The sequence below is a fragment of the Octodon degus genome, unplaced genomic scaffold (genome assembly GCF_000260255.1).
Source record: "Octodon degus isolate 3935 unplaced genomic scaffold, OctDeg1.0 scaffold00074, whole genome shotgun sequence".
NCBI classification, from domain to species: domain Eukaryota; kingdom Metazoa; phylum Chordata; class Mammalia; order Rodentia; family Octodontidae; genus Octodon; species Octodon degus.
Genome location: NW_004524650.1, coordinates 8,160,735 through 8,175,270, shown reverse-complemented (window position 1 = coordinate 8,175,270; position 14,536 = coordinate 8,160,735). Strand labels below are relative to the sequence as shown.

The 14,536-nt window shown below is 39.3% G+C and overlaps 1 protein-coding gene across 1 annotated transcript in view; it reads right to left on the bottom strand.

The window, feature by feature from the left end:
* Fam69a (family with sequence similarity 69 member A) overlaps positions 1-12,036 on the bottom strand; it is a 37,167-nt gene extending 25,131 nt beyond the window's left edge. Inside the window, exon 1 of the mRNA XM_004635727.3 lies at positions 11,898-12,036. Within this exon, the coding sequence (XP_004635784.1) occupies positions 11,898-12,011 (114 nt within the window). The 5' untranslated portion in view covers positions 12,012-12,036. The remainder of the gene's footprint in view (positions 1-11,897) is intronic.
* Positions 12,037-14,536: the final 2,500 nt, after the last annotated feature.

The following is a 14,536-nucleotide window of genomic DNA, read 5'->3' as shown; positions in this document are numbered from 1 at the left end:
GTGGCCAGCTCAGCCCACCAGGGGGCGGGCTGGCTGGCATGTGGTGCTGGGGGATTGAACCGTGGTCCCTGTGCTTCACTGAACTTGTTCTAAGTAGGTGCTTTAGACCACTGAGCCATCTCTCCAGCCCTATTAGCCATTTTAAAAGAGGTATCTATTTAATTCATTTGCCCATCTATTAATCAAGCAACTTGATTTTGGTAAGTTTTTTGAGTTCTTTATGTATTTTAGACATTAATTCTCTATTGTTTTTTTTTAAATTAATTCTCTATTGACAGTAGCTGGCAAAGATTTTCTCCCATGTTGTAGGCTGTCTCTTCACTCAGAGTAGGACTGTTTTTGTATCTTCTATTATGATACACTGGTCTATGTGTCCATTCCTCTGTTGTTACCAGTTGCTTCTGTTACTATGGCTTTATAGCATAATTTGAAATCAGACACTGTGATGCCTCCAGACTTGGTTTTTTTTTGGCCTAGGATGGCTTTTGTTATTTTGGATTTTTGTGTTTCCATACAAATTTTCAGATTTTTTTTTTTTTCTAGTTCTGTGAAGAATGACTTTGGGCTGGTGTGGCATGTGGTACAGGGGATTGAACGGCAGTCCCTGCCCTTGCCTAAGTTTGCCTCAGCAGGTGCTTTAGACCACCCAGCTATCTTGCCAGCCCTGACACTGGTATTTTGATGGGGTTTGCACTGAATCCTTAGACTGCATTTGATAATACACCCCCTTGGACAATGTTAATTTTGCTGATCCATACACATGGGAGGGCTTTCCATCTTCTAGTTGTCTTCAATGTTTTTTCCTCGTGTTCTGAGATCTTCATCATAGAGGTCTTTTATATCCTTGATTAGAGTGATCCCTGTGGTTTTGTTTTGTTTGTTTGTTTTTTAAAGTTACTGGGAATGGTATTGTTTTCCTTTCTTTTTTTTTTAATTTTGAATAATTTTTTCTTTTTTACTCTTTACTGTTTTCCTGGTTTATTTCTTAACTAACTCATTATTGTTGTATAGGAAAACTATTGTATTGGTGTTGGTTTTCTATTTTGCTGAACTCATTTACCAGCACTAAAAGTCTTTTGGTGGGAGTTTGTAGAGTCTTTTAAGTATAGGAAAATACTCTCTGCAAACAAGGATAATTTGACTTATTTCCTATTTGAATCCTGCTAGTTTTTTCTCTTATCTAATTGCTCTAGCTAAAATTTTAAGAACTTGATTGAACAAAAGTGGTAAGAGTGGACATCCTTGCCTTGTTCCTGATTTTAGAAAAAGTATTTTCATTTTCCCTCCCTTTCAAACTGATGCTGGTGTGAGTTTGTCATATATGGGCTTTACTGTACTGAAGTATGATCTCTGAATACATAGTTTCTTCAGGGCTTTTATCCTGAAAGCATATTGAATTTTGTCAAAGGTTTTTCTGCATCATTTGAGATGTTCATGTGATTTTTTACTCTTCATTCTATTTATGCGGCATATTTCATCTTTTGATTTGGGTATGTGAACTATCCTTGAGATCCTAGAATTAAAGTCAACTTGATCATGGTATACCATCTTTATTAAGGATTTTTTTTTTATTTTTATTTTTTATTTTTTTTTAATTTTATTTATTTGTGTGTGGCCAGCTCAGCCCACCAGGGGGCGGGGGCTGGCTGGTATGTGGTGCTGGGGGATTGAACCGCGGTCCGTGTGCTTTGTTGCAGCTTGTTCTAAGTAGGTGCCTTAGACCACTGAGCCATCTCACCAGCCCCCTTTTTTTTTTTTTTTTTTTAACTGGAGATTGAATCTAGGGCCTTCGTACTGAGCTACATCCCCAGCCCTTTTTATTTTGAGACAGAGTCTCACTATGTTGATAAACTGCCTGGGCTGGGCTCAAACTAGTAATCTTTCTTCCCTTGGTCTCCCAGTGTGCTGGAATTACATATGTGCACCACCATGGCTGGCTTTATTAAGAATTTTTACATGTGAGGTCATCAAGGATATTAGTCTACAATTTTTATTTATTTATTTATTTGAGGAACTGGGGATTGAACTCAGGCCCTTGTGCTTGCCAGGGAAGTGCTTATTCCACTGAACCATCTCCCTGGCCCCCGATTTTCTTTTTTGTTGTTGCTGTGTGTCCTTGTCCAGTTTGGGTATCTACTTATATTTCTTAATAAGGATTAAAAAAAAAAAAAACAATGGATTGTCCTTTGGTTAAAGAGACCATCTCAGGGAACATGTCTAATATTCTGTACTGATTTTGAATGCTAAAGTAAGGAATATGCTTGATTACTAAATTAGACTACTTCATACACAGTACGTAATATATATATGAAATACATATTTGATTTGTCTAGCATTCTAGGTTTGTATTTATTTTGTTTTGTTTTGTGTTTTGATACAGGGTCATGCTATGCAGTTTGGACTCATAGTTATCTCAGCCTCCCCAGTGCTGAGATTACAACATGGCATATGGTACCAGGGACTGAACTTGGTACCTTGCACTTGCCAGGCAGGTGCTTATGCTGCCAAGATATCTCCCCAGCCCAATCTAGCTTTTTAAATTTTAGTATAAAAAGACAAAAAAAGGGAGATACATAAACCTAGAGGCAACCAAAAGTTCTAACTAATTCTATAAATTTAAAAAAAAATGTAATTTGGTACAGGGTCTCACTATAAGCTCAGACTCATAGTGATCCTCCTGTTTTCAGCCTCCTCAGCACAAGGATTACAGGTGCGCACCACCACACCTGGACTCAGTGGCCAGTTCAGCATGTCAAAGGGTGGGGCCAGCGCAGCATGTGGTGCTGGGGATCGAATCCCGGTCTCTGTACTTGCCTAAGCAGGTGCTTAGTCTGCTAAGCTATGTCATCAGCCCTTTCTAATTAATTCTAAAGCTTAGTAGCTACTACATAGTTTTAGGCTTACTCTAGTATGTATGTTAATCGGCCTCTTGTTCTTTGGGATGAAAGTGTTAAATCTGGCCTGGTTGTAATTAGGAGAGAAAAACTCTTCTTTGTGCCCTTCCAAATTCTTTTCTACAAAGCCCCACATAAGTTCTTCCTTTTCAACCTATTCTACCTACAATGATGTCTCTCTATTCACTGAAGCCTCTTTTTTTTACATTTCTGTATTACAACTACTTGGCTTTTGTTTGTTTGTTTTCCCAACCAGATTTAATCGGTACATTTTAGATATATATATAATGATCGTATTCATCATAGAGAATCTGTACCTCATACTTCCATTATTTATAATAGTGATTTTTTAACCTGTTAAATGGTGGTTTGATGTGTCAGCTTGAGTAGGCTATAGCTTCTAGTTATGGAAGCAAAAAATCCAGCTGTTGCTGTTAGAGTATTTTGCAGATGTGGTGGAAGCCCATAAACACTTGACTTTTAGAGCAGTTGTCCTAGACAATCTGAGTGGTGATTCTGACAGCATGAATTGAAGAGCTTTAAGAGCAATCAGGTGGCTTCCCTGATGATGAAGAAATTCAGCCTCTAGAGAGCATCTTCCACTTGTGCCCACAAGTTCCAGCCTGTACCTATTTGGGGGTGACGAGCCAGTCCCCACAACTACAGATTCTTGCAATAAAGTTCTTTATATTAGTTTGCTTCTCTGGTAGAATTCTTTTTTTTTTTTTTTTCGGAACTGGGGATTGAACTCAGGCCCTTGCCCTTGCTAGGCAAGCACTTATTCTACTGAGCCATCTCCCCAGCCCCCTCTGGTAGAATTCTGACTGATATATTTGATCATTTGATCATATAACATTATGTGGTGTATGTAGATGTCTTATCTTCTAGGCAAACTTAAGGACAGAAACTACAGAGAACACTTTACTAGGCACAGTGTTAAGCCTCTCAATATACAAACCCCTTTTATCCTTAAACCACCTGTTAGGCATTATAATCCCTGTTTTAGATAGTGTGGAAGTGGCAAAGTTCAAAGTCAACACTGAAGCTCTCTTACTTCAGTGTGAATGCTCTTAGTGACTACAACAGACATGACCCCTTACTCAGAAATGGGCAGGGATAGTGAGAAGAAAGCTAGGTAAGCCAAGGCAGGTTGTTTGTTAAACAAATATAAACTGCTTGTCAAATTCTCGATACTCTGTTATCCCTAGCTTCTATACACTGATCTCAGCATGGAGGTACGGCCCTTTTGGGACAGCTACAGCAATCCTCTAATCTCTGATTTACAGTGCTATGGACATAGCAATGACAGCACTGGGGTACTCATCCAAACCAAATGAAAACAAGTCAGGCACTTGAGAACCTTCTGTATAACCAGGAGATACATCAGAGCATCATTCAGTGCTAGAGGGCCAGGTTAAGTGGTTCTGCTTTATCTGCTTTACCTTCAGGAAATACATGATGTGGGTGAGGAAGAGATGTTTTTCTCTCAGTAAAACAGAGTTGAAGCAAGCAGTGAAATGAAGGCACACAGTGCACCAGGAGAAAGGTGAGCTGGTGCTTTGATTCCAGCCTGGTAATTCAGCCAATGAACTGAAACTTGAAACGATCGGGCTACTCGTACTTAATAAGTTCTTCACATTCAGTGGACCACAGGTTTTCATAAACTTCATATGAAACCAGTAGTATTTTTCAAATTTGCTTTACTCTCTAGAGTCACTGTCCTTTCTCACAAGCTTTTTGGGCAGATTTTCTTCTCATTTTTTTCTCATCAAGTTGTGGTTCAAAATGCCATCTTTTTAGGAAGACTTTTCCCAACCACTCCGGTTAAGGTAGTATCCCTGTACTATATATTGCAACTGTTGTCAATTATTTGATTTTATTGTATACAATGCACCATAAATATCTAAATTTTTGTGCTACTTCTGCTACTGCCGCTTCTCCTTCTCCTCCTCCTCTACTTCTTCCTCCTCCTTCACCTCATCCTCCTTTTTTTTTTTTTTTGAGAGAAAGTCTCATTATGTAGTGTAGGGTGACCTTGATCTCTCTTATGCAACCCAGGCTGGCCTCAAACTCACAACAATCCTTCTGCCTCAGTCTCCTGAGTGCCGGGATTACAGGTGTGCACCACCATGCCTCGTTAGTATCTGAGCTTCTTAAAGCAGTTGAATGGACAATCCCAGCCTTGGCAATTTAGCAACATACATCTCATTCACTTGCCACTGTGTTCCCCAGCACCTAGGACAATGACTGACAGGCAGTAGGTTTCAGTAAATATTTACTGACTGACAAATACTGCTTCTAAAATGGATCTTCTAAGAAGTGATCACTGTAATGATAGCAGTTACCTTGAAATAAACCTTAAATTATTAAAAGCAGGAAAAAACACTGCCGATGGTCAAAGGAACAAAAAGAATTCATACTTTTAAATTTTATTAAGTAATATTTGTGAATCCTCTTTTGGATCTTCTGTGTCTCTATAATCTTCCTTTGTCCACAAAGATGTAACTGGGATTTGGGATGAAGTCTGTTCAAGGCTCATATTCAGAATACAGCAATCTTTTGTCAAACACATATTTCCTAAATACTGTTTTGAGATAATGCATTTTATATTTCGTTAAAATTTAATATTACAACCTTTTATGCTCTGATTCAGTTGAGTCCCTTAAATAAAACAATAGTTCATGTAGTCTATGAGGAATAGACAATTGATTTAGGTTCCACATTTTAAAACAAGAATGTCCAGAAAAGAAAATGTATAGATGCTGCCATAATTCATAAAAAGGCCAGGAAATTACTTAGACATTACAAAACTGAAACATAGGAGGAACAAATTTATAATGTGTTACATTTCAAGCCATGAAAATCTAATTCAGACTTGAACAGAGGTTTAAGGGCTCATAGTGTAACTAGGCATGGTGAAGTGTAGCAAACCAGTCTGTACCAGTCCCAGGTCCTACCAGGCACCGCCATGGAGAACCAGCCCACTCCGGGCCGTCTCCACCCAGGCCTCACTTGTAGGGACCTAGTCCTGCTAATGTGTTCCCCTGAACAGGCTGAAAGACAGACAGACATAGTTTAACACGCAGCCAGGCAGCCAGGCGGCTCTTGCATCTAGCAGAGCAAGATCTTGCATCTGGCTCATCTTGCTTTTATTCACTTGAACATGGGTACAAACAATTAAAGTAACACAAGACTCATGTGCCTGCCATTACTCATTAGTACATGCCCAGGTAAACAACGTGGTCTCAGTTGTATCAACTTGTGCCCAGAACCTGCAACATGCCATCATCCCTGCCTGATGCCAAAGGAGCACAACATGCTGCCCTCTTCCTTTGTGCTCACAGAGGAGGCCAATCAGACTTCACTTTGCATCGCGTCTCCCACAGTGAAGCAGCTAGTGCTGATAGAAGGGCTGCTGACTTACATACACCACTTCAAAACAATGGCACAGAGAAATGGCTTTTGCTATCATCATGTTTTCACTTGTGGTGAAACTGGCCTCTTCTGGAAGAAAACGCCCAGTAGAACATACATTACCCAGCAAGAGAAGAAAATACCAGGCCACAAGCCTATGAAGGCTGGAATAACCTTCTTGCTATGTGCCAATGTGAGTGGTGATTCAAGATAAAGCCTCTCTTGGTTTATCACTTTAAGATGCCCTAGAATGTACAAAAGACATAAAATCATGAAGAACAGGCTAGGGATCATGTGGAGAGCTAACACAAAGGCCTGGGTAACAAAGAGGACTTTCTCTTGAGTGGGCCAGGGACACGTTCTGTCCTACTGTAAAGAAAAATCTAGGGCTGGCCTGATAGCTCAGCTGACTAAAGTGCCTGCTTAGGCAGAGTCCAGAAGCCAGGGTTCAATCCCCAGCATGCCATGCCAGCCCTGCCCCCAGGAAGCACTGAGATGGTGATTGAGACTGGGCATGGTGGTGCTTGCCTGTAATCCCAGAACTTGGGAGGCTGAAAGTAGGAGAATCACTACAGGTCTGATCTGTGTAGTGAGACCCTGTAGACCCTGTACTAAATATGTTAGAAAGAAATAAAAGAAAGAAAGAAAGAAAGAAAGAAAGAAAGAAAGAAAGAAAGAAAGAAAGATTGATCGATCTAGAGGACAAAGGTATACCATTCAAGGCTCTCCTCAGGGACAATACTCCTTACTGCTCACCCTCTAGACTTGTAAGACTTGGCTGAAGAATCCCCATGGTTCTCAGCTGAGTCCCTCACACCTAATACAGCTCCTCTGCTACAGCCTATGGATCAGGAAGTTAGAGCTAACTTTAAGAAGTTATATACCAAGAAGAAAGCTGAGGGGATAGCTCAGTGGTCTAGGCAACTGCCTGTCAAGTGAAAGGACCCAGGTTTGATCCCTGGTACCACATGTTGTGCTGCCCTGGAACCCTGGGTGTGCTGTGCTGGTCACCAAAATTAGATATGGTGGCACACACCTGTAGTCCCAGCACTGAGGAGGCTGAGACAGGAGGATCACTACAAGTTCGAGCTGTGTAGCCAGTCACTGTACCAAATAAATAAAGGATTTTTAAAAAATAAAAAAGAAGTTATATACCAAGAAACTTCTCCTGAAGCGCTTCCAGAGGGTCTCTGATACAGATTTAACATTTAAAGAGTTCTGGAAGGAACATTACAACGTCCTTTCCTGTGTTGGGTTAACTGAGAAATCCTGGGCCAATGTCTCTCTAAAGACACTGAGATCTGCCTGAAAGAGAATGTGGCTTAAAATTATACAGGAGACTTTTAAGGCTGTGTAGAGGAACCTGACCCTGTGGCTGAGAACACTGTCATTGTAACAGTCCATGGGCTTGCAGGTAGAGAGTGGTGATGTTGAGGAGCTGGTAGAGGAACACTAAGAAACTGTCGATAGAGGAACTTCAGCAACTTCTGGCTTAGCAACAGGGATGGCAGCTGAGGAGTTTTCTGAAGAGGAGGGGGTATCAGTAGCCAATGAAGCCAAGTTCTTCTGCAATAATGAAAAGCCTAAAAAACTAGACAATGCTACGTAGAGAAATGTTTTTCATTTCACAGAGAAAAACCCAATCATTGCATTCATTTGCTTAATGACAGTGCCATGTCACACTATAGAACAGTGTAAATAAAAGGCAAAAACAACCAACCTTAGGCCAGCTTTTAGTTCTGAAAAGGTTGAGATCTACTGAGCCAGAAGCAGGTTCGAGGGGGATACAGATTCTCCCCAGGAGACAAAGGACCTTGAGAGCTAGACTCCTGAGGTTCTTATGGAAGGGGACTCTCCTTCCAAACAGTGACCACCTTCCACATCCTTTCTCTTTTCTTCTCTTTGTTCCCCGCACCCCCCATCCCAGCATCTGGGGACTGAGCCCCAGGCTTTGCACATGCCATGCAAGTTACTCAGCTATGTTTCTAGCTGCTCTGCCTCTTAATGAAATTTTAGCCTCCTATTTCCTGGACCCCAGAAATTAGGAGACACTCTAGTGGGATAACTGGGGCCATGCATGAGGTAGCTCTAGTTTTCTACAAAGGCTCTGCCAGTTTCTTGCCCTCAGCAACAGCTCTGAGGCATATGTAGTTAAGCATTACTTCATAACTGGGATGTTTCTGAGCAACGAATGGGTAGGTGATTTCCTCATTGTGCGAATATCATAGAAGGCACTTACGGAAACCTAGATGATACAACCTGCTCACCAGAGGGGTTTATGGCATATGTCATCATATGTATGTTCAGTTATTGACTGAAAAATCTACGTGGTACATGATTATAGATCTGCTACACACACACACACACACACACACACACACACACACTTTGTTTTGTTTTTAGAAACAGAGTCTCACTATGTAGCTCCAGGCTGGCCTTGAACTCATGGTGATCCTCCTGCCTCACACTCCCAAGTTCTAGGACTACAGGCATACCACCACACCTGGATTTCTCTGACCCTTTTGCCCATGCTCAAAGTCAACAGGTTTATACAGGGTAAAGGAGGTTACAAATCTCAGTTCACCAGTCTGAAATTCTTTTAGTTCACATTTATTCCTGGCATTCAGCCAAAGCGAACTGCGCACCAAGTGTCCCACCTTTGATTAGAGTCGCACTAGATTTTTATTCCCCTATCTTCAGAAACTGTGTACTTCAGGGAATACATCTCCAGGCAAAAGCGGCCACAAGAACAGCTCACTGGTCTCAAATATCATCTCCCAAATCTTGATCACGTTATTCCTCACTATCATGTTAGGTCTTTGAAGCTTTAAATATATTTTAAAAATATCTTTTTTCCTGGTTAATTCTAATCCCATGATTCCTAAGCATATGTTATCTTACCATACTGTCCTTCGTACTACTGGTTATGATAGGTTTACAAAACATACTTCAAATGCAGAGTAGCTGCAATTGTTTCTAAAGCCAGCCTTAGAAAAACGCTGTATTTTTTGAGACCTAAAAAGCTTTTTCATTATTTTCAAGTTTTAATAAGACAAGAATCAAATTATACAATTAGTTTCTGTTTCCATTTCTTATAAATTAAAAGGAAATTAAATTAAAGTGAAAAATGAGGCACTTCAACTATAATTCACTTATGATGGAATATGTACCAATATGTGCCTTACATTTTTATATCAATACAAGATACTTACAATTGAATCTATTTAATTTTGGCTTTGTAGCTTAGGATAATATTCCTAAAATCATCAGATGATGCTAACAGGTCTTCCTGGCAAGGGGGAAGGTGGGGAGATATTTTTTCCACTCAACTACATTTGGTTTCTCTTGGAGAGATGTATTACACATTACCATATTAACAACATTGAGAAGTCTCCAGGGAAGTCAGATTTTTTTTTTTTAAATCTAGCTCTTTGTTTTCAAATATGTCTGGCCAGAAAAATATTCTACCCATAGATTTTCCCCCCATTATTGGGGCTCTAACCCAAGGCCTCGTACAAGCTGAGCAAGCACTCTTTGGGAAGAGAATAAATACTGAAACAGTTTTGGTAAATTGCATGTGATTATAATTTATTATGTAACTCTTGCTTCTTTCTTCTTCACCAAAGGTGACCAGGTAAGTTTTATAGCTTTTTTGTTAGCTTTATTGGATTACAGCTTTCTCTGTTAGTCTCTTCTGACATAGGACAGCAAAAAGAATATGAACTTTACATACAGACAGAATTGGGCCAAATTCTGGTGCCGTTATCACTTTTTCTGGGTTATATTTCTACATTTATAAAATGGGCTTGAGGGGTTTCAATAGCATTATTTTAGGTATTAAAGGAACATGTAAAGTATCTAGCACAGCAGCTGTTCCCAGAGGTTCCTCATACCTTAAAATTCCTCAAGAATTTGGAATACAGCCATGAGTTGTGGCGCAGGCCTATAATCTGAGCACTCAGGAGGCTGAGGCAGGAGTGTCGTTGCAAATGTGATACCAGTGTGGGCTACAAAGTGAGCTCAAGGCCAGCCTAAATTGTATAGCTAGACACTATCTCAAAGAGACAAACACACACAAAAATTGGAATGGCCAATTGAAATAGACATATTACTGATATCTTTAAATCTTGATTTGGGACCCTTTTGACTAATTCCTGTTTCTTGTATTAGTGATTCTTCCATTCCCTATTTAAGAAACTATAATATTCCTGAATAATATTTTGTCTTTGTTTTTAATCCTGATTGATGGGACATCTAGTATTAAACTGGTTTTTATTGTCTTAGAACTATGGGAAACCTCAGGTCTTCCTGTATGTTCCCACTTCCTATCATAATATTTCTTTTATTGCAATCACTTATTTTCCTCCATGCACAACTATAAATTCTATAAGGTCAAGAGTTCTTGTTCCCTTGATATATATATACATACTTACCCCAACTGACTTGGGTAAAGTCACATTCAATACACATAGAATCTTTAATAATCTACAATCACTGGAATCCCCAAATCACTATTAAAAGTATAATTTTAACCCAGGTACCATGTCACACCTGTAACCTCAGCTTCTCAGGAGAGTGAGGCAAGAAGATGGAAAGTTTGAGGCCATTTAGCAAGACCCTAATCTCAAAATAAAAAATAAAGGGCTAGATATGTAGTCCAGTGGTGGAGTGCTTGCCTAACATGTATAAGGTCCTGAGTTCAAAACCTAGAACCAAAACAAACAAATAAAGAAAGAAAAACATATACATACATAAGTACACATAATTCTATGGGCTGGGGGTATAGCTCAGTGGTACAGCCTTGCATGCTGGGTCTTGGGTTGAGCCCAGCACTACCAAACAAACAAAACAAAATGAATATATTCTAAATACATAATATAAAATACTTTATCTCAGAATTGTTTTAATATTTATATTAAAAGCTGTGGATAGAAACAAGAAGTTTAAATTTACTTGAAACTAACACATTTAAAATATATATGTGCCAACAATTATTGCTAAAACTCTTTGACTAATAGCATATTCTTCCTGATATATATGAAATCAATAGGAGAGAAAATGAATAATAAGTATATGCTTTTAATATATAATTTAGTATTTGAGAATTTTACTATATTTAGTCAAAAGATATTTCCTAGGAAACTTAAATATCAATAACACTTTTATATTCTAAACATTAAAAAATCATCTGATTAGAATAAACTGAAGTCCAAATATATCTGCAAACCAAAATTTCTCTGTTTAATGAGGATGCTCTCACATGAACTTATTTGTTTTTTTTTTTTTTGTGGAACCGGGGATTGAACTCAGGGCATTGCGCTTGCCAGGGAAGCGCTTATTCCACTGAGCCATCTCCCCGGCCCACATGAACTTATTTGAAGTATATAGTATTTATATTTTGGGTACTATACTATATCAAGGTGAGGAATAATCTTAATTTAGTTATATCAAAAAGCCAAGATGCCTAGCACAATGTTCATGTGAAATTAACTTCTATTTTTGAAAATAATTGTCAATAAATAGTTAAGTAGTAAATATAGTGTGTTAAAAAGTGGCTTTTCAGGAAACCAGAAAATTAAAAATACTTACTATTATTTTCTTGCAGTCCTTTCCTCTGCACAGTTCTGTATAGGTGGAATACTGCACATATATAATCCAGCTTCCAACAAAAACCACCAACCAGGAAAAGAAAAGATATTTCATCCGAACATACGAGAAGCGAGCCTGGGAGTAAACGAGCACAGAACAATCAGTCATCCAGCACCAAGTCAGCATTTACTATCCTAGCCTGAGATTTCTCCCCTTTCTTAGAATAATGTAGTATACACGAGGTTTTCATATGGCAATTTTAGAACAAAGTGCACTTTCACCAAGACCAAACAGCCCTGGTCTTAGAAAAGGAACTTCCTTGGTCCAGCCAAGGAAAAAATGGAACAAAATATCCTTTAGGATGCATAAACCCTCAAATGCCACCATCCTCAAAAGCAACTTAGTAGGCACAAGCATGTGTACCATGCTACAGTGTAAGATCAGGTAAAGAGAGACAGAATCCATTTACTAGGAGCTTACAAAAGACTGTCTTTTAAATACCATGTTAATTTTTTTAAAAGGAATAAGAACAAAGAATCTGGTTATTTGTTTAATGTCTCATGGTGAAAACCAGCATAAGAAATCCAATTCCATAGTCATTGTTCTTTCCCTACTGTATGCACAAGTGTTTTAGGTTCCTTCTGTTCAGCCATCCAAGTGATTTGGAGAATAATTAAGATCTATTAAGAATAAATTACAGTACTCAACTGGGCACAGTGGCCCATGCCTGTAATTCCTGTTTGATGTAGGACTGATGTAGGAGGATTGCAAGTTCAAGTCCAGTCTGGGCAACTTAGCCACTTTTATTTTATTTTTTTCTTCTTTTTTATTTTTTTAAATCGGTACATAAATATTAGCTATTTATTATTTTTTCAATAATTGATACATTGTACATTGTTACCTTCTTTGTGGTTATCCATAGTACAAGAAGCAGACAGGATAGCCTGTCCAAACACTGTTCGTACAAATCTTCCTTCTCACTGAATTAAGCAAAAGTAGCTGTATATCTATTCAAACTATTCTGCATATACAGATACACACTTTTATTTTAAAAAATAAAACTAACAGTGTTGGGAATGTGGCTCAGTGGTAGAGCACCTCTGGCCTTGGTCCCAGGGTGGAAAAATAAATAAATTATTCCTTGCATGTTAATTTGTAAAGCCATACAATAGGATCCTCTTTGCATTGTTTTGCTCCCCGGGCCTTGATATCTAATTGCAACTTGGTCTATCGACCAATATCCAACAGTTTAATCTTCAAAATTGACAGTTCAACATAAATTTGACAATCATTTCAGAGGTCTGGAAAGCCAATGATCTGATTCTATGAACGGTAATACTGAGAACTATGGAAGCAATTGAACAGAATCAATTAAAGATGAGTACACAAACAATGAAAAGCTACTTCTGTGTTTACAACCACGAGCCGGGTTCTCACACTGGGGAACAGTAGGACACTGTGAACACTGTGAGCAGGCAGAGGGCAGAGAGAGGAGAGCGCCGCAAGTGCACCTGCAGAGAACAATGAGTGGGAAGGAAAAAGAGACTCAGGAAATACTGGGTTCTTTTGGCCCTGTTTGAGCTTTAGATATGTCTTTGTGAGGTTAACAGATGGTGAATCCCAAAAGCGTGAGCACAACGAGTTCATAGTTACATGCCAGGTCTTTGAGCTTTATTAAACATGTAAAAGACATTTAATGCAAAACACTTTGGGGTAGCTCTAGTAAAAGGAGAATTCAAATAAGCACATTAAATCAAACAAATGACAATGGGATATATGCTAAGAGATTTGTCTGAAAGACATTTAAGATTATTTGGCTCTGAGAAGAGGTCTAGTTCTCACTAGAAATTAGTTTGTACCAGTATTATGAGGTTTAAATTAAGTGACACAATGACTACAGAACACAAGCACATGGCGGGGCACATAGTAAATATTCAATGAATGTTAGCTAAGTCAATTTGCAAGTCACTAACTAGGAGGTCCACAATGCTACTGTTGGCTGTTGCTTTCTTATTTATTTATTTATTTATGTGTGTGTGTGTGTGTGTGTGTGGCCAGCTCAGCCCACCAGGGGGCAGAACTGGCTGGCATGTGGTGCTGGGGGATTGAACCGCGGTCCCTGTGCTTTGCTAAGCTTGTTCTAAGTAGGTGCTTTAGACCACTGAGCCATCTCACCAGCCCCGGCTGTTGCTTTCTTTATGGACTTGCCAAAAAGAAAACCAAATCTGAATCTGATCAAGCTCTAGCTGCAACTACCAGCTTACAGGAAACAGTGGAGACAGACACAACTGACATTTAAGTAAATGACACTGTGAGGCCATGTCTAGGCTGTGGGAAACACTGGAATATAGCAACTCAGTTTCTTTCACAAAATACAACTGGGAAGAAGAGAAGGGGAAACCTAAGGATTTCAAAAATATTTCAGAAATATCTCAAAGGGCCAGCCAGATAGCCCAATGAACTAAAGTGCCTGCTTAGGCAGACGCAGGGACTGGGGTTCAATCCCTGGTGTGCTGTGTCGGTCCTGTCCCCAGGGCGCGCAGAGAGAGTGATTGAGACTGGGCATGGTGGTGCGCACCTGTAATCCCAGCACTTAGGAGTCTGAAAACAGGAGGATCACTATAAGTCCGATCTGTGTA